Raw genomic sequence first — 20,259 nt, forward strand, 5'->3', positions numbered from 1 at the left:
GATTAATCAAAATCGCCACTAGTCACAGACAGTAGGCTACACGTGCACGCTGACTACATTCTTAAAACTTGTTTACTCGTGAGACGGACCTTTTAAACAGTAGAACAACACAAATTGAGTGAAAACAAACGAGTTCATTTCTACAATTTCCCAACAAAAACAAAATGGGTAATTAAACAATGAGTTTCTTTTCAATAATTTACATATTTGGATTATGTAATGCGTCTGCTCAACAAAACGGTGTCCATAGACCCACTGAGAATCAGTGTATCTTATGTACCTAAAGCCATAATATGAAGAGCAGCACGTGAGGAAGAGTCGCTGCAGTATTACCGCAGTCGCAGCACGTCACCTCGCAGCGTCAGCAGCATCTGAAAACCCTTTGTTATTGTTGTCTCGACTCTTGCCAACTTGCATCCTTATGAACACAGAACTGCTGTCAATCAAATCACCAACTGCTCACAGTCGGGCATCACGGAGCCAGTTTGAATGAAAGGAAAATTCTGCACACGACTGATTCATGCAGAGACTGATTTTGTATACAGTGCGGATTTAAACCCAGCCATTCATACATGCCTGTATGTAAACTGCTGCATTCTCACATAGGAAACGAGTTTCTTATTAGTTTCATTCGGTTTCATATGTATCGTGTTTTAATTTTTTTTATTTATTATTATTTAGCTAATTCATGAAATTACTTTTAATTTCCGGTTAATTCACTTTATTTTACTAGTATGATATTGCTTTTAATTTCCGGTTAACTCCCTTTATTTTACTAGTATGTATAAGTATGATATTATTGCAACATTATTAAATACAGACATATAGCCTATATATATATATATATATATATATATATATATATATATATATATATATATATATATATATATATATATATATATATATATATATATAATTAAGATACAATAAAATTGTACTGCATTAAAGTCTATGATTAAAGTTTATAGTCTTTTTTGGTCCCCTGTGACGTGCGTACCTTCACGGCCACCGTAGTTACAGATGTTACAACCGGTTAGCGTGTGATTACGCTGTCTTCATTCATCAAATACATTAGACACCGGTGAAATATCCCAAAGATTATAACGTCCATAGGAATGGGCCAAGTTAAACAGCGCTATCTGGTCATTACCGATGACCGATGCCGATGCGAAGCTGTTTATTGACAAAGCAATCATTTATTAGCTCGCCGTTGAGCGAATGCTTTGTTAGAGAGAAATGCTATTCCTATCCAAAAAAACAGCTCATTACAGTTGATAGATAGCGAATTCGGGGAACGACGAATGATTGTATCGATTAAGCTGCATGGCATTATGCGTGAACCTGGATTCAGCTGATGTTAACGCATAAAAGTGAACAATGAGGAGAAAGAAAGGACCAGCATCCTCAAATCATGGGGATCCCTCGGGTAGGCTGTGTTAAGTTTGACAGCATGAACTTGAAATAGACCCTGTTCTTTCGCTTCTATAATTAAGAATGATTAAATAATATTTGATTTAATGTAGCTAAATAGTGTAGCTAACTCATCCTACAATGGTTACTAAATAAAAAAGCATTCATTTAAGTTTATCATAGCAACCTATAATAAATTGATGAAAATTAAGTATACAAATATTACAAATTGCGTTGGTTATATATTGATTTATTCTATCAATGTGTGTAGCCTATACAGGGTGCGATTTGTGTGTGTGTTTTTAAACGTAGCTGTTAAAGTAACATTTACATAATAATGATGAACTTGTGTGTGTGTGTGTGTGTGTGTGTGTGTGTGTGTGTGTGTGTGTGTGTGTGTGTGTGTGTGTGTGTGTGTACTGTGTATAATTATTATGTATATTTGAATACACACACATACGTGTATATATTTAAGAAATATTTGCAGGTGTGTATAAATGTGGGTATATATATATATATATATATATATATATATATATATATATATATATATATATATATATATATATATATATATATATATATATATATATATATATACTATTATAAAAGGAATATTATAATATGAAAATAAATATTTTCTTAACTATTTACATGTGTGTTATATACATAATAATTATGCACAATACACACATATATTATGTAAACACAAACTTTTATTTTGAAATGCGATTAGACAGCCGTAATTTTAATTAATCAAGTAGAGCGATATTTTCACTCTTATGCCTTGTTGGTAAGTGCACATACACATTATAAGCCTCTACATTTGAGCAGATTACTTCTGTATCTCTCGTTGGTTATATATGGGCTGCTTAATGTTGCATTTCAAAATGTTACATTTCAAGCTTTCTATAGCCTAGATATAATTCTTAAAGTGACAATACACTAAGTTTAGGTTTATTTTTGTGACACTCTAAAAAGGAGACCTAAATGGAAAAATGCATCCTGTTTATTTGTTTCTTTTTCTTTTTTTCTTTTCTTTTTTTTTTTTTTACAAAAGCACAATGGTTTGTTGTTATTATGAGTGTATACAAATAAAAGAACAGTTTTGAATGATGTGAGTATTTTAAAGGTGCACTATGTAGTATTTTTGCAGTAAAATATCCAAAAGACACCAGGCCAGTGTTATATAATATTTTATACAGTTTAGTACTTACAATATTCCAAATGTTTCCAACTATTTGTAAATTGTGAGAAAATTGCTATTTTAACCAATGACCTGGCACGTTTCAGCATAGCGTTTGAGGGAATCGCCTATCAATTGCGTCATATCTGCGTTACCCTCTGTTTCCAGTTAGATTTGGCAGAAGCGCTTTACTCTTAGCAAGTGTCACAGCAGCCACGGAGCGAACGCACAGAGTAACGTCATAACATCATTTTAATATAATAAAAATCACCTCATAACAATGGCCGGAAAAGCGGAAATAGTGCGGGCTCCCGGCGACTGTGTCCCGTCCCGTCATAATAAAAGTCCCGGTGCTCGCAAGCCGTGTGTTTGTGTAACAGTCGCTCCAGCAGCCGTGCTCAGCCCCACAACACTCGGCCCTCCTCTGCTTTACACTACAGTAACGTTAATAACCGCATTCATGAATGTGATTTCTTCCCTATTCAGTCCTATTTTCAACTGGCTGTGAGGTGAAGACCACATGTCCCAAGATGCTACGCTCAAACTTGGCGTCATCAAACTATGCCTTTGTTTTGAATAGACAACCTCTAGTGGACCGGAAGTTGCATAGTGCACCTTTGTTATTTTCGCTGTTATGAGAGAAAAAAAAAGCCCCGTAAGTCATGCCAAAATTAAAACCAGTTTTATATAGTATGAAAATAATAATAAATAAATAAATTATAGAACAATGCTTAGTGTCACTTGGCCTTACACTTACTGTAAACTTCAACATTTCATACAAAATAATCACAAAATGCAATAGCACAATGTGCTGTCAACATAACAAAAAAATATTATATATATAATATATAAAATAAATGTCTGAGGAATATTTGAGCAGTGTTTCCAGCATAGTAATAAGACTCTCAAGGGCATGCATTGTGATTTTGTCACAGAAATGCTTACTATTTCCAACAGAGCCAGACACTATCATTCCAGAGACTCCTGAAACCAAGCGTCCATCAGGATCATCTTTCTCCACTGCCCTTTCTGACACTGGCTCTGATATTGAGATATCAGGCAGTTCCATGATGCCAGTACGGTCAGTAATCAACTTCAGTTTTTGTGCTTGATTGATATAATATAATAAATATAAATGACATAATATAAAACATTCCCTCGCTGTAAAAATGTTTGACATTTTTACGAACACTCTATGTGACAGTAAAACCCTGTTAAGTCGCCTCAGCATGTAATGGAAGTTGTATTAGTCTTTTCTTCCCTATTGTGGCGTATATCTGAGTGAAAAGGCTTCTTGAATAAGAAAAAAATATTGGGCAGGACTTGGTTTTGTCCTTGGGGAACTGATTGGTTGTAGTTTGCTATTAGTGGATCTCATGTGAGTGACAGGTAGACTGGGTAAACCCGGCCTGATCTGCCAGCGATTTGATTTCGCCCTGCAACTAACCTGGAAGGACTATCCAATTACTTAGAGTCATTTGAATTATGCTCGTTGATCACGCCTCTTTTGCAGTAGAAAATACAGAGCAGACTCACCAGACCAATGTTCAATATTAAACTGAGCTTGGTCTGGTGATAGCCAGACAAAGTGACAGGTTGTCCAGCACCCGCATCAGTAAACACATCATCAGAGAAGAGATGTTGCTGCCAGAGGGACTGATTTTATTTTAATTAAAGATTACAAGGGCACAATAATTATTTAGCATCTATTATGAACTTGAAAAAATGATTTATGTTAATAACTGCAATATTCTATCAAAATAAAAAAGGTTCGTCCTTTCTGATTTCATGATGACTTTAGTGGGTTAACTGTAAGTTAAAATGCTGACAAATGTATGGTTTTTGAAAGGAAAAACTACGAATTACAATATAATTTATGGTGAATTAAACATAAAAGGACATTCAAGTCCTTGGATGATCACATACGATTATATTTGATTATATATTTGATAATTCTCATTTTTGTTATCAGTAATGTAAAGTAGGGGGTTTTGTGTTACAGTTATATTATTTTGTTAATGTTTAGTATCACAGATGGACAGGCCACTTATGATGATTCATCATGTGCCTTTCTACCAATCTGCCATCCTGTAATACATGAAACATTGTTACTGTATATTTTTTTAAGGTTCATTTTACACAAGCACAGTGGGCTATTTAACAATATTTTGTAAAATTATTGTTATATTTGATCAAATTAACAGGATGCAGTGCATGCTTTTTTTGTCACTGATAACACATTTTTTTGTCTGTCACTGAGACTAAACCCGCTACTCGATAATGTTGTTGATTGTTTTTTTCATTACCAGTTTGATCAACTATTTTCAGCCCTACAAAAACTACACAATGGAAATAGCAAAAGCAGTCTGGATGTGCTTTGAACCATCACTACTGAGATTAACTGATAATGAAAACGATTCTATTAAATAATTCTAGCTCTACAAAACTGTATAATGATATGTTTTATACTTTGATATCAAGGCAAGTAGAGCCTAAGAAAAAAGCAACATCGTCTGAGGAAGAGCTATCGCTGTCTGACGAGGAGGAAGTAACAGTGGTGAAGATGGAGAGAAGGCCGAAGCACAACAGAACAACAAGATCTACCTCACAAGTTCCACAAACGCTACAGAAGAGGTCACGAATGGTAAGCACAACCATTTTCTAGACCCAGTGGGACAATTTTGGGTGCATTCCAACCATCGTTTGGGTTGCATGGCAATAATCATCTCATTGACATTTTAGGTGTCCAATAGTGCGCACCCCTCGCCCCCGAAGACGTCCGGGATTGCAGGTACAGATGAGTAGAGTCACTCAATCAATCTGATCCGCTCCCATGATAAAAGCTCATTGAGCGCTTGGATGGCTTCAGTATTGCTGAATCCAGCTGAGTCTCAGGTGAAGATGCATTTGCTGCATTGATTCGTGTGTTGCTGAGTCTTGTTGACATGCTCTCCTTTTCAGCGTCTGATTCGGTCCATGAGAGGAGACAGCAGCAGATGTGTGGCACTTCCCAGGAGAGCGACGGCTCCCATCGCAGTAGAAAGAGGCGGGCTTCTGAGGTGAGCTCAGACGCAGTCATTGGATTACCGTGGACCGTTCCCTCTCTGAGCCTCTCAATACTGACTGTAAATCCACAGAGGCTAAATTGAAAAGAGTGTCCTGATCAAGGACACCAACAATATGTCTTTCTACCTGTGACTGTCAGGTTAAAGTTAATACCTTTTCAAGACGATTTATTAGTCTATTCGTCATTCGTCATTGGCGAGAGTGTGGGTTTTTGTAGGCCATCCCGGTAGTTTGCATCACCCTGGTTCCCTCAACAACAACAAAAATATTCTTCATTCACCGTTGGATTGTAAAAATAAGCTCTGCGATCAACAAAAGTTTATGATTCGAGTTAAAATGGTTTGCAAGAGTGCAATTATAAACACAACTGGGCTGTGAAAGCGGGCTAGTGAGCAAATTAGTTTATCTGTTCGGCATATTGAAAACATCTGTAGTCCCATTTAGACTAAAACATGAAAAAATCCTCAGCTTGTGTTGATTATAGAATTTAACCAAAAATCCGTTCATAAAACCAATCGACTTCAGGATTATGGACACAAAGTGCTAAAATGTGAACTTGTTTCTGGGGTTTGGCCTACAAAAATACATCATCCCTCCAGTATTCAGGGCCACAACAGTTTTATGTCTTATTAGATGGATGATTCAGAGGAAGATGGGCCTGAGCCGAGACCTGAAGATCAGGAACGTATGCTGCGAAAACTACAGAGGAAGTTCCCTCATTTGAACAAGAATGTGAGTCATCACTAAGAGAAGTTGGCCATTTTAGTATGTAAATCAGATATTTGTTTGAGCTTAAGGCCTAAAGTGAAAGTGTGTGGCTTCCCACAGGAACTCAGGGATGTGCTTCAGGAACACAGCTGGCTTATTGAGGATGCCTTGGAAACACTACGAATGTTCTCTGATCTTGGTGAGGTTTGATAGGAGATTTATTGTGCACAGCTTTGAAAAAGTGTATTAGACACGAGTCTGAATACTTCACTATAGTATGTGAAAAACAGTAAGCCAGAGTAACACAATTCTCATGAAACAATAGCCAAAAGACACTTTATTATCCCATGAGGCCACTGCAGAGGAGTCTTCATAGTTATGGCAGAGAATGGTGTTCTGACTGACATCATAGATCATGACAATGATGATATGGTGGATGAAGTATTTTTGGATAGTATATACATACTTTATTAACTCCTTCCCCACCATTGAAGGCATTTTCCATCATTTATGAGAACATGTTTCCCAGCCATTTCCGTGTTTTCACTATTATGCGGTAGGGGGTGCTATTACGCATCTTCTAAAAGAGTACTGAATCTCCTGATCAAAATACATGTGAAGAAGAAGCAGAAACAAGCAATAGCATATGTAAAATAATGAAATCATCAATATTAAGCAGCATTTAAATCAAAACTGCCTAATATTACTGAATGAAATGTCGATCCAGGATGAGCTATAGGATTGTGTAGTCTCACGTAGCCATTTCATTGGTCAATGACCGTCCAAGAGGACTTTGACTGACATGTAACGCAACCAATCACAGTCCGTTTTGTTCCGCGTCATGTTTAGGGGTGTGAAAATATAAAGTTGATGTCCCTGCAATAACAGACCACCTTGCATCTATAAATTATTCATTCAAAAATGTTGTGCAAGTTTACTGCAAAATGATATATTGCATGTTCAGATATACAGCTAAAATATTCTGGGGGCCATAAAACTTCAATAATGATCAGTAATACTGGCGCTGATGAGGAAAGAGTTAATATTAGAAACAGATAATTGGGTTTGTGAACCGTAAATTTTGATGCCCCAAATTACTGAATATTATGGTAAAACCAAGCATCTTTTTGAAAATTGTACACAGATTAAGTGTATAATTTTTAGCTTTTGCCTCTAGTGACACCAAATGGAATTGCAATATATAAATATTTATTAAAATACAGCTATTGATTAAAGCTACACTGTGATATTTTCCCCCATCTAGTAGTGAAGAGGTATCTGACCATCCAGTGAATAATGGTTTCTCTTCCTCTCAATTTTGATTTTGTTTTAACTCCTACGGTGGCCGATTTAGTCTATGATTAACATGGCAATCCCCCTCTTCACATTCGACACGGTGCCATCGAGTGTTAAAATGCGAAAGGCGAAGCTTGAATTTATAGGTATGTCCCTCTTTGACTAATGTACTTTCAAGATGGAGGGGCAACATGGCGACCGCCATTCGACCCCTCACCCGTATGTATTTTCAATGGCATATTATAAATTTACGAGACTACTTTATTACTTGAAAGAAGTAAATATACATTAATGAGCACATATATTTTTGAAAGAACTAAGTGTATTTAGCTACGAATAAACTAAAAAAGTTATACAGTGTAGCTTTAAGCATGATTTAGAAATTATTTATTAACTATTAAATTCAAATGTTTCTTTCTTTCTTTAATGACCGGTTTCTTTCTCTTTCTCTCCCAGCTATAACAGTGGTCTGTTGATCACAGAAGGAAAAAAAATTACAATAATTATTTCACATTTTACCTAAAATGTCAACTTATGGTCTCTCCTGGACTCATGTTTATAATAGCATAAATTGAACTGCTAGTTGTTTGGCAATTACATAATTTTAATTTAATTTTAGATAGAAACATGACTGCATATTAGAACAAAGAATCAGCGTAAGCGTCGTAATTGTCCTAAACCTTACATTCTTTCTGTATGTTTAGTGGTTGAGTCTGAGGATGAAGCCTCTCAAGGATCCACTGCTGCCAAACGCACCAGACGGGCTGCAAATACCCGCCAACAAGCTCAGGTTATCCAACTTCCCAGCCCACCCCAACCGAAACCACGCAGACCTCTAGACAGGAGTGCAAAGCAGTCAGTAGTGACAAAGAACGTATATGTGAGCTCGTCGGAGGAGTGCAGTGACTCTGAGGCCTCTATTGTGAATGTATTACTGGACTCGGACTCTGACCAATCAGACGAGACTCTTTCCAAACTTAAATCTGAGATCCTCAACTTCTTTCAGACCGCTTCAGCAGATGAGCTCACACTCATTGCAGGATGCTCTTTGAAGAAGGCTCAGAAAATCACAGAGCTGAGACCCTTTAAAAAGTGGAAAGACCTGGTGAGAGAACTGTGAATTTGCTTTCTGTTTGTAACCGCCAGAACATTTAGGTCATGATCAAAGAGCGACACTTTTGCATATCTTTTTCTCAGGATTATGCCATGCACAGAGGAAATGGTCTTTCCGCTGAGCTGCTGGCAGGATGTCGGGAGGTTCTGAAGGAAAGGGAAGTTGTTAAAGGTCTCATGAGCAAGTGTGAGGAGATATCGGTAAAACTGATCCAAGATGTGACCCAAATGATGAATAAAGGCCCAGGCTCTATGAGCCAGCCCCAGATCCTCACTAGCACGTAAGATTAAACATCATAGATTGTGGAAAAATTGACATTTTAATTGTGGCATGATATATTCTTTTAATATTGCTGTGGGTTAAATATTTGCTGTTCTAGATTCCAGTTGAAACCATACCAGCTGATTGGACTGAACTGGCTGGCTTTACTACATCAGAACAAACTTAGTGGAATCCTGGCAGATGAGATGGTAATGGAATAATAATTCTGTAGTGATATAGTGATAGTGATCTGAATGTTCATTACATAGCATTAACTGCACATTTAATCATTAGGATGTCCTTTTTTATTTTAGGGTTTGGGGAAGACCATCCAGGCCATCTCGTTCCTGGCCTATCTCTATCAGGAGGGAAACCGTGGGCCTCATCTGATCACCGTTCCTGCTTCTACACTTGGTGAACAGAGAAATGTGCATCTAAATAACAATCAGCATACGACATCAAACCAACTGAATCATCTAAATGTGTTGTTGCTTTTACAGATAATTGGGTTCGGGAACTGAAACTTTGGTGCCCCAGTTTCAAAGTGCTTGTATATTATGGTAAAACCAAGAATCTTTTTGCAAATCTTTTACAGGTTTTGCTCTTTGCCAAATGCACAAAAATGAATTACACACACTGCCTGGCCAGTGTGGCAAATAAGTCTATGATTAGATCATTATTGCAGTTATGTTTCTAGCATGCTTTACACCCATCAGGCATAACATAATGTACTAATATTGTGTTGGTCCCCCTTTTGCTGCCAAACTAGCCCTGACCCGTCGAAGCATGGACTCCACTTGGACTTGGATTTGGAGGTCAAGTCAACACCTCAAACTCATTGTTGAGCTCCTCAAACCATTCCTGAACCCTTGGTGCTTTGTGGCAGGGCACATTATCCTGTTGAAAGAGGCCACAGCATCTGAAAGAGTGTACATTGTCTGTAACAATGCTTAGATAGGTGGTACGTGTCAAAATTAACATCCCCATGGATGGCAGGACCCAAGGTTTCCCAGCAGAACATTTTCCAAAGCATCTCCGTCCCGCTGGCTTGTGTTCCCAGGTACGGCCATCCACGTGATGTAAAAGAAAATGTGATTCGTCAGACAAGGCCATCTTCTTCCGTTGCTCTGTGGTCCAGTTCTGATACTCACACACTGTTGGCGCTTTCGCCGGTGGACAGGGGTCATCGTGGGCACCCTGACTAGTCTGCAGCTATGCAGCCCCAAATGCAACAAACTGTGATACACTGTGTATTTTGACACCTTTCTATCAGAATCAGCATTAACTTCTTGAGCAATTTGTGCTACAGTAGCTTGTCTGTTTGATTGGACAACACGGGCCAGCCTTTACTCTCCACGTGCATCAATGAGCCTTGGCCGCCTATCACCCTGTCGCCGGTTCCACTGTTCCTTGGAACAGTTTTGCTATATACTGACCACTGTAGAATGGGAACACCCTATAAGAGCTGCAGTTTTGGAGATGCTCTGACCAAGTTGTCTATTATCACAATTTGGCCCTTTTCAAACCTGCCCTTGACCATTTTTCCTGCTTCTAACACATCAACTTTGAGAACAACATGCTTCCTTGGTGCCTAATATATCCTCCTTGGTGCCTAATATATCTCTTCATTACAGGTGCTGTAATGAAGAGATAATCAGTGTTATTCACTTCACCTGTCGGTTGTCATAATGTTATGCCTGATAAGTGTATCTTTGGCAACAGTTCTTCTGACCCTAATTCTTCTAAACCCCAGTGTTTATATTTTTGGAGGAGCTTCATTTACTCGTTAAACTGGGAAACGAAATGTTTTAGCGTGGAAAAAATGAGACTTAACTTTTAATCTAACATATCAAAGAAAATGTTGATGTGAGTATAACTTTTTTTTGGTAGGGTCTGCTGAGGATCGCAAGTATATGCGCTATGAGATTCTGAATCAAATAGCGGACTACAACATCATTGTCTCCACGTGAGTATCAAAAGTTCAAGCTCTTAAACGTACCCGTGGTTCTTGCCCTGAACCCTCAAAGAGTCAAGGCGTCATATCCTTCATAGACCACCTGCGCACAAATCCGAGCAGGGCACAGAGTACAAGGTGCCTGGGGAAATATGTATCTTTTGAACATTGTCACACACACAGAGCCACAAGCCGTGAAGCTAGCATAGAAAATAAGCACCCCTGTTAAAGACATAATAATGATGAAATACTCAGCGTTTGAGTGAACGTGAAAAGGTCCAAGTAAAATGACCCTGTCCCATTCATTATTTATGGTAATGAAACGTGGCTGTGCCTCATGTCCTGCCCCTTAATACCTCAGCTCATTAAATGGTCTCTTGTGCACAGTTACAACCTGGCTATTGGAAATAACAGTGACCGCAGCCTGTTCTGCAAGCTCAAGCTGGAGTATGCCGTGTTCGACGAAGGCCACTTGCTGAAAAACATGAACTCGCTGCGCTACCGACACCTCATGGCCATTAACGTAAGATCACCATAAGTTGCATGTATAGCTGTCGTCCGTAGCAACGTGTCAGTGGTCATTAAGAATAAATGCCTTGAGCTCTATTACAGCCACACGTCTGTTTTTGTAAAAGCAGGATTGTGTGCAGCCAAGATGGGGTTAAACTGCCTTTGCCCCTCAGGCACTCAGGTTTCTCCTCCATTTGTGTTCCCCCAGGCCAAATATCGTCTGCTGCTCACTGGAACCCCACTGCAAAACAACTTACTTGAGCTCATGTCCCTGCTCAACTTCATCATGCCCAGCATGTTCTCCAGCAGCACTTCACAGATCTCCAAGATGTTCTCCATGGTAGGAGAACTTAAATGTCCATCAATGTGTCTGGATTCCAGGTGTCATCCGCTTCTGGTTACTTACGCTGCTTGATATTGCAAACTGATATTTCTTAACATATTATTTTCATATATTTTCATAGTAATAAGCACACTGTTTTGTAGTGCAAATAGTTTTACAGTTAAAGAACTTTGTTATTCTTCTATTTATTTCCAGCTAATGAATCGAACATTCACAGAAAATAGCTTATTTCCATACTGCAAAATAAGGTGGATAGGGTTGATATTATAGTGGAGGTTTGTTGCTAAAACGACCAGCATTACCATAGCAACCCCCTTGCAACCACTTAGCCATGCTCTAGTCTAGAAAAGCACCCAAAACTAACAAAAACATCAAGGTCGATGATGAACTTATATGTGCTCTTGTTGCTAACCTTAAAGAGTAGAATATAAATATAGGCATTCTTGAAATAATTTATATAATTTTAGTATTGTAGATCTAGTATCTCTCTCTCTCTCTCTCTCTCTCTCTCTCTCTCTCTCTCTCTCTCTCTCTCTCTCACTCACTCACTCACTCACTCACTCACACACACACACACACACACACACACACACACACACACACACACACATTTAGCTAACATGTATATATGTGTGCATTATCACCTCTGTGATTACATTCACTTTCAAAAATTAATTAAACCTTTGACAACATTCATTACAATATTGAGTTCTGGTTGGTTAATCATTGTTATTTATAGTTGGTTAATTATCATTTAGAGAACTTTCAAATTTAATTTACATAGTAAGTTTTACATAATACACACCACATCGCATAGCCACGCCCTAGAAAGCACCCAAATACACCTTAGAAACACCCTAGCAACAACCTAGCCATGCCCAAGAAAGCATCCAAAATATCCTAGCAATAACCTAGCCATGCCCTAGAAAGCAAACAGAACACCTTAGGGACACCCTAGCAGCCACTTAGCCATTCTCTAGACTAGAGAAATCTCCCAGAACACTCTAGCAATCATAATGTCCTAGAAAGCTCACAGAACACCTTAGCAACATCCCAGCAACCACCTAGTCATTCTCTGGAGAAAGTACACAGAACACCATAGCAACACCCTAGTAGCAACCTAGCCATGCCCTAGAAAGTACCCAGAACGCCATAACAACACCCTAGCAGCCACCTAGCCGTTATTTAGAGAAAACACCAGAACACCCCTAGAAAGCATCCAGAACACTGTAGGAACACCCTAGCAGCCACCTAGCAATTCTTTAGAAAAAACCCAGAACCATTTAGTAACACCATAGCAACCACCTAGCCATAACCCAGAAAGAACCCAGAACACTTTAGCAGTGTTTTAGCAACCTCCCAGAACACCCTAGCAACCACTTTGCCATGCCCTAGAGACACCCTAGCATCAAGACCAGTACCACTTCAATTTTCTTTAGTAAATTTAAAAATGTAGTTCCAGATATTTCTTTCATCTGTCTCCACCAGAAATCTTCAGAGGAGCAGAGCAGTTTTGAGAGGGACAGGATCACCCACGCCAAGCTTATCATGAAACCCTTCATCCTCAGACGTGTGAAGAGCGAGGTGCATCAGCATGCATAGTCCATAAGCATTTTGCATAATGCATGTACACTGAGAATGCATGCCAATGTGGAAATCTGTTGGACAACATCTCAAATGCATTATTCAGTCTCACAAGCAGATGAGGCACTTTGCTTGTCATGTCGACCCTCTGTGACTCTGGGGCACTCGAGTGGTTCACTGACAGATGATGATGTGCCCGACAGGTCCTAAAGCAGCTGCCCGCCAAAGAGGAGCAGGTTGAATTTTGTGCCATGTCCGAGAGGCAGCAGGAACTCTACAACGCTCTTTTTCACAAACTGAAGTGCTCCAGTAATAGGGAAAGTATGTATTTGAGGGAGATGGTGTTATAAAAGGTACTGGCTTCAGTTTGTGTGATTAAGCATGTCTTTCTACAGAACGCGAGCTGACCAATGTGATGATGCAGCTCAGAAAGATGTCCAACCATCCGCTCCTTCACCGGCAGTATTATACCACAGAAAAACTCAAAGCCATGAGCAAGCTCATGCTCAAGGTCTGAAATATTTTCATATGAAATTTTCAATTTTGGTTAACCCCACATTAGGTTTAGATCTTATTAGGTTCAGATGAAATTGGTGGAATTATTACATTTTCTAATTTGAAGTAGGTAAACCAAGCTCACTATTGCAAGTTACTATCGTTTTCAGCTTATTCTGTCCAAGAGCAATCCATTTATTAGGATTATTTATGGATATGAATAATTATTATATAACAATAAAAACAATTATTGAACAATATAAAAATATAATATTTTATATGAATATTTTATTATATTATTATTATTGATAAAGAATTACTATTATTATTATTTATTAGTAGGCTGCCGTGAAAGGAATGCATTTAATCCATTTCAGAGCAATGGTTGTCTATGAACGGCTATACGGAAACTAATAATAATAATAATAATAATAATAATAATAATAATAAAAATATATTTATGATTATACAACAACAAAACATAATAATTGAACAACAATAAAAAATATAATATTTTAATTAATAATTAAAAAAATAATATGTATTATTATTGTTATTATTGGTCACAAACAGCTATGCAGACAATACAAATAATAAACAAATATTAGTATAAATTCTTTAATTTTCATTATTAACAATAATAGTAATAAAATATTCTTGAAATATTATATTTCTATTCTTGTATAATGATGATTTAGTGATTTTTTTTAAAGCAATTAAAAAAATATATGGTTCTGCATTATGATCATACACTTAAACATGAAAATTATGTTTTATTGGTATAGGTCATAAAACAGAAATAGTGTTCAATCTTGACTTAATGTTTCATAAAGAACTGCAGCAGGGAATGAGCACAATTAGGGCAGACGTTGTAGTTTTAAGTTGCCGTCTTAGTATATAGTATATAATAGTTTTGTATTGACGTTATACACCGATCAGGCATAACATTATGACAGGTTTAGTGAATAACACTGATTATCTCTTCATCACGGCACCTGTTAGTGGGTGGAATATATTAAGCAGCAAGTGAACATGTTGTCCTGAAAGTTGATTTGTTAGAAGCAGGAAAAATGGGCAAGCGTAAGGATTTGAGCGAGTTCGACAAGAGCCCAATTGTGAAGGCTAGATGACTGGGTCAGAGCATTTCCAAAACTGCAGTTCTTGTGGGGTGTTCTTGGTCTGCAGTGGTCAGTATCTATCAGTATCGAAGTGGTCCAAGGAAGGAACAGTGGTGAACCAGCAAACACAGTCATGGGCGGCCAAGGCCCATTGATGCACATGGAGAGCAAAGGCTGGCCCGTGTTGTCTGATCAAACAGACGAGCTACTGTAGCTCAAAATGCTAAAGAAGTTAATGCTGGTTCTGATAGAAAGGTGTCAGAAAACACAGTGCATCGCAGTTTGTTGCGTTTAGGGGCTGCATAGCCACAGACCATGCTGACCCCTGTCCACTGCTGAAAGTGCCAACATTGGGCATGTGATTATCAGAACTGGACCACAGAGCAATGGAAGAAGGCGGTCTGGTCTGATGAATCATGTTTTCCTTTACATCACGTTGATGGCCGGGTGCCTGTGCACCTGCGTCGCTTACCTGGGGAACATATGGCATCCAGATGCACTATGGGAAGAAGGCAAGCCAGCGAAGGCAGTGTGATGCTTTGGGCAATGTTCTGCTGGGAAACCTTGGGACCATCCTAGTGGATGTTATTTTGACACATACCACATACCTAAGCATTGTCGCAGACCATGTACACCCTTTCATGGAAATGGTATTCCCTGGTGGCTGAGGCCACTTTGACCTGCTGTTAACATCTTGGTGCCAGATACCACAGCACACCTTCAGAGGTCTAGTGGAGTCCATGACTTGTCAGGTCCGGGTTGTTTTGGCAGGAAAAGGGAGACCAACACAATATTAGGTCATAGTGTTATGCCAGATCTGAGTATAGTATTATTATGTGCATCTTATTTGAAGAGTCTGTGTGTTTTACCGTTAATTGGCTGAAACGTTCCAGGAGCCGAGTCACCGTGACGCAGATCCCGCTCTCATCAAAGAGGACATGGAGGTGCTCTCAGACTTTGAATTACACCGCCTCTGTCAGCAGTATTCTGCACTGCAGGAATACCAACTCGACACAGAAATACTGCTGGACTCTGGGAAGCTCAGCCTCCTCGCACAGCTGCTGAACTCCCTGAAGGAGAAGGTTTGGGGAAAACAGATTCATGTTATGTTCCACAGACCAAATTACATTTTAAACAACCCCTCAGAGTATAATGAAAGTTATTTACCTGTGCAGAGAAATGCACTGTATTCCAAATTACACCATACTGCATACTGTCAACTATAGAAGTAAGTATATGCTTGGTTTTCAGTACAGCACACAGTAGACATCATCATATTCCACATGACATTCTTTCGTCTGTGCTGCCTTTTTCCATACCATAAATTTGTCTACATTTCATCCTCTCATTTTAATCAGGGTGGTCACTTTCTCTCTCTTTTTCCCCCAGGGTGATCGAGTGGTGCTGTTTAGCCAGTTCACAATGATGCTTGACATTTTGGAGGTGTTCCTGAGACACCTTAAGCACAGATACAACCGGCTGGACGGTTCAACCCCCATGAGTGACAGGTAAACACACTTATATGTCCATTGTTGCTGAGTATAGGAGTATAGGAGAATCCACCCTTCCTCTCTTCCAATCATCGTCATATATGTCCTTCTGTCATCAGCTCAAGTCCAGACTCATGACAGGAATGAGTGACAGCGGTAATGTTGGCAGTGTGTGATGAGGTGGACCTGATGTTTATTGTGTCTTGTCACAGCTGTCATAAATCAAGGATGGTGTCTCCTTCACTGACACAGTGCTGTTCATCCATGTCCTTGAACTTCGTTTGTCTTCGTTTCGTTGAAACTGACTATTGGCTTCTTATTCTGGCCAAAAACCACACTTTTTAGACAGGAAGAGACCCTCTGTTTTGAAAATTATATTTGAGCCATCTTGGTTTTTGTTGTACCTATGCCGTTATTGTTTTGGCAGGTGCGGATAAGTTTTTATGGGTTTGTTAATAGCCGTTTTGTTTGATAATTTGATCTTTGGATTCCAAACCCCTTTAATCTGAAAAATGGACGTTTGATATTTATTCTAAGATTTTTTTAAATAATATTCTATTTATTGTAATATTTGTTTAAATGTTTTTGAAAGAAGTCTCTTAAGATCACAGAGGATGCATTTATTTGAAAAAAATACTGTAAAAGATACTGACAAATTATCATTCAAATGTAATTTAGTCGTGTGATTTAGTCATTACACCAGTCTTCAGTGTCAGAGGTGTAGTTGAGGCCTGGAAAAGTTTGGTTTGTGTTGAGGATGTGTCGAGGAGATGATGTTTCCTACGCTGAGAAAGCAAATCCACTTTGTATCCACTTCCAAAGAATAAGGACTCTTTGGAGGTTTTAACTGACATTACTGTTGCTCTGTATATACAAGTGCAAGGAAGCGTTCTAATATGGTAATTGGCATTTCATTTCCAAAAGGTTCTGTAAGCAGTAGACCAATCACAACAAACTGGACCGCCTGACCAATCAGAGCAGAGTAGACCAATCACAACAGACTGGACCATCTGTCCAATCAGAGCAGAGTAGACTTATCAAAACAGACTGGGACATCTTACCAATTAGAGCAGAGCAGACCAATAACAACAGACTGGACTGTCTGACCAATCAGAGCAGAGTAGACCAATTACAACAGACTTGACCGTCTCACCAATCAGAACAGAGTAGACTTATCACAACAGACTGAGACATCTGACCAATTAGAGCAGAGCATGCCCACCTTAAATGAATGATTGTGGTAATAATGTAAATGGGAAATATTACCAAAATGTGTGACCAACCACACTTTGTTTTATTTATAGAGATCATCCAAACCTGGAGCAAGAAATCCGGGAGCTCTCTGACCCCTTCATAGACAGCAATTTAATTAACATTTTCAAGGCCCAGAAAGGTAGAAAAGACCTCGTTAAAATAGTACATGTGACTACAACGCTAATTTTATGAAGTGACGAGGGTACTTTTGTTCACCAAAAAAACCCCAAAAAAAACAAAAAGACTTCAGCAATTTCTTCTCATCAGTGTCAGTCTCCTATGTAGTTAACATTGTAAATACAGCACAGGGCTTCCGAGTTCTACTTCAGAACGCCAACTCGCCATCGGCCAGCTCCTGCGTCAGCATCACACGCATGCGTCGTGGTGCTCACGTGAACAGCATCGGGCAATGGTGAGAGCCTTGAAAGTGTTAAAGGGCTAGTTCACCCAAAAATGAAAATTCTGTCATTAATTACCTAACCTCATGTCATTTGACACCCGTAAGACCTCCGTTCATCTTCGGAACGCAAATTAAGATATTTTTGTTGAAATCCCATGGCTCAGAAAGGCCTTCATTGACACCAATGTCATTTCATGTCTCAAGACCCATAAAGGCACTCAAGATGAAGTTACAAAGCCCATCTCACTACAGTGATTCTACAATCATTTTATGAAGCGACGAGAATAGTTTTTGTGCAAAAAAAAAAGAAACAACTTATGTATTGATGGCCGATTTCAAAACGCTGATTCATTAAGCTCTGAGGCTTCAGGAAGACATGTTTTGAAATCCGCCATCACTGTATAAGTAGTGTTTTTTTGGCACACAAAAATTATTTTCATCGCTTCATAAAATTATTGTAGAGCCACTGGCTTTGTAACGACGTCTTTAGTGCCTTTTATTGGTCATGAGAGAGGAAATGACATTGTGGCCAATGGAGGCCCATCTGAGCCGTCGGATTTCAACAAAAATATCTTAATTTGTGTTCGGAAGATAAACGGAGGTCTTACAGGTCTGGAACGGCATGAGGGTGAGTAATTAATGACAGAATTTTCATTTTTGGCTGAAATAACCCTTTAATTAACTGGCTATTTATGGAGGGGTCAGAAAACTCTCGGATTTCTGTAAAAATATCTTAATTTGTGTTCCGTAGATGAATGAAGGTCTTAGAACCACATTAGGGTGTGAATTTTCATTTGTAGGGAACTAACTCTTTAACCCTGTGATCCACATGAACTTTTGCCACTGTTAGCGTACTGTAAATCACTGTTTTCTAAATGCAAATTAAGTAAATGGACAGTAACTGTAAATCTCACTGGGCTTTTACAGAATTGGGCTGATTGACCAGTTCAACACAGACCAGGATATATTTGTGTTCCTGCTGTCCACCAGAGCCGGAGGGCTGGGCATTAACCTGACTTCAGCCAATGTGGTCATCCTTCACGATATCGACTGCAACCCTTACAATGACAAACAGGCTGAGGGCCGCTGCCACCGGGTGGGACAAACCAAGTAAGAGACCTTGCACATGTGTGTCCCACAAAGTCTTTTCTGTGGTTTCACTGGTATTTTGTCCTCATGCTTTTATCTGAGTGCATTTGTCTTGTTAAAGAACGGTGAAGGTGATCAAGCTGATAAGTAAAGACTCCATTGAGGATGCCATGCTTCGAATTGGAGAAAGAAAACTCAAACTGGAGCAGGAGATGACCGCAACTGCAACTGAGGAGGGTAAGAACACTTCGGTGTTTGACACACCTGTGTGTTTTTTTTTTTTGTTGTAAAATTAATGTAAATATGCTTTGTTCTTCCAGATGAAGAGGACACATTACCTGATGATATGACCTCGCTGCTCAAAGCTTCTCTTGGTCTCTGAAATCTGGCTCAGGCACCAAACGTACTGTGATATTGTGACACTTGACTGAATCTGAAAGAAAAGAAGTACTGTAGCACATTTAAGTTTGCATTTTCCTACAACCTGCACAAATGTGAGGTTCAGATGAGAAGATATGTTTACATTTCTACTGTACTTGGAAAAACTACTTATATTGTTGTGTTTGTTTTTGTTAGTGTGTTTGTGAAGGTTTAAATCTACAGTTGTTTAAATAAACATTTTTGTTGTTAAAATAATTTTTGTTTTGCAAATTTTGTGGTTTTGGTCTCAATGTGGATCATGGTTTAGCATCTCAGATAAGGTCACAGTCAATTTACAGGTGAAAATGACCTCAGTGAGATCTGCACGGTACCTGTACAGAAAATTCCATGAGCATTTAGGTATTAGAATGCGATTTAATGCCTAAAAGAAATGCTTCAATGAATTAAGCACTTTCTCTATTTGAGTTTATTAAAGAGACAACATTGTTCATAGAAAAATAAAAGTTAAGTCATTCATATTCATGTATATTCTCAAAAAAATATGCTTTATTTGCATTCATGGTTCCTTAAATAACCTTTAACATCCACTGAACCTTT

The 20,259-nt window shown here is 38.6% G+C and overlaps 1 protein-coding gene across 2 annotated transcripts; it reads left to right on the top strand.

Annotated features, from left to right (window-relative positions):
* The first annotated feature begins 1,012 nt into the window (after positions 1-1,012).
* Positions 1,013-19,904, top strand: smarcad1b (SWI/SNF-related, matrix-associated actin-dependent regulator of chromatin, subfamily a, containing DEAD/H box 1 b). 2 transcript variants are annotated; one of them, XM_067433621.1, is made up of 23 exons: positions 1,013-1,429; positions 3,557-3,680; positions 5,081-5,243; positions 5,342-5,390; positions 5,561-5,658; positions 6,299-6,397; positions 6,494-6,572; positions 8,374-8,774; positions 8,867-9,063; positions 9,163-9,253; positions 9,359-9,458; positions 9,545-9,604; positions 10,935-11,010; positions 11,386-11,521; positions 11,717-11,848; positions 13,340-13,435; positions 13,639-13,756; positions 13,831-13,946; positions 15,942-16,130; positions 16,438-16,556; positions 19,120-19,302; positions 19,403-19,518; positions 19,602-19,904. In XM_067433621.1, the coding sequence occupies exons 1-23, from the start codon at positions 1,381-1,383 to the stop codon at positions 19,661-19,663; spliced, it is 2,853 nt and encodes a 950-aa protein (XP_067289722.1). In that variant the 5' UTR covers positions 1,013-1,380; the 3' UTR covers positions 19,664-19,904. The 2 variants fall into 2 exon arrangements, with proteins under 2 accessions (XP_067289722.1, XP_067289723.1); XM_067433622.1 differs by lacking the exon at positions 9,545-9,604.
* Positions 19,905-20,259: the final 355 nt, after the last annotated feature.

Source organism: Pseudorasbora parva, chromosome 23 (assembly GCF_024679245.1).
Source record: "Pseudorasbora parva isolate DD20220531a chromosome 23, ASM2467924v1, whole genome shotgun sequence".
NCBI classification, from domain to species: domain Eukaryota; kingdom Metazoa; phylum Chordata; class Actinopteri; order Cypriniformes; family Gobionidae; genus Pseudorasbora; species Pseudorasbora parva.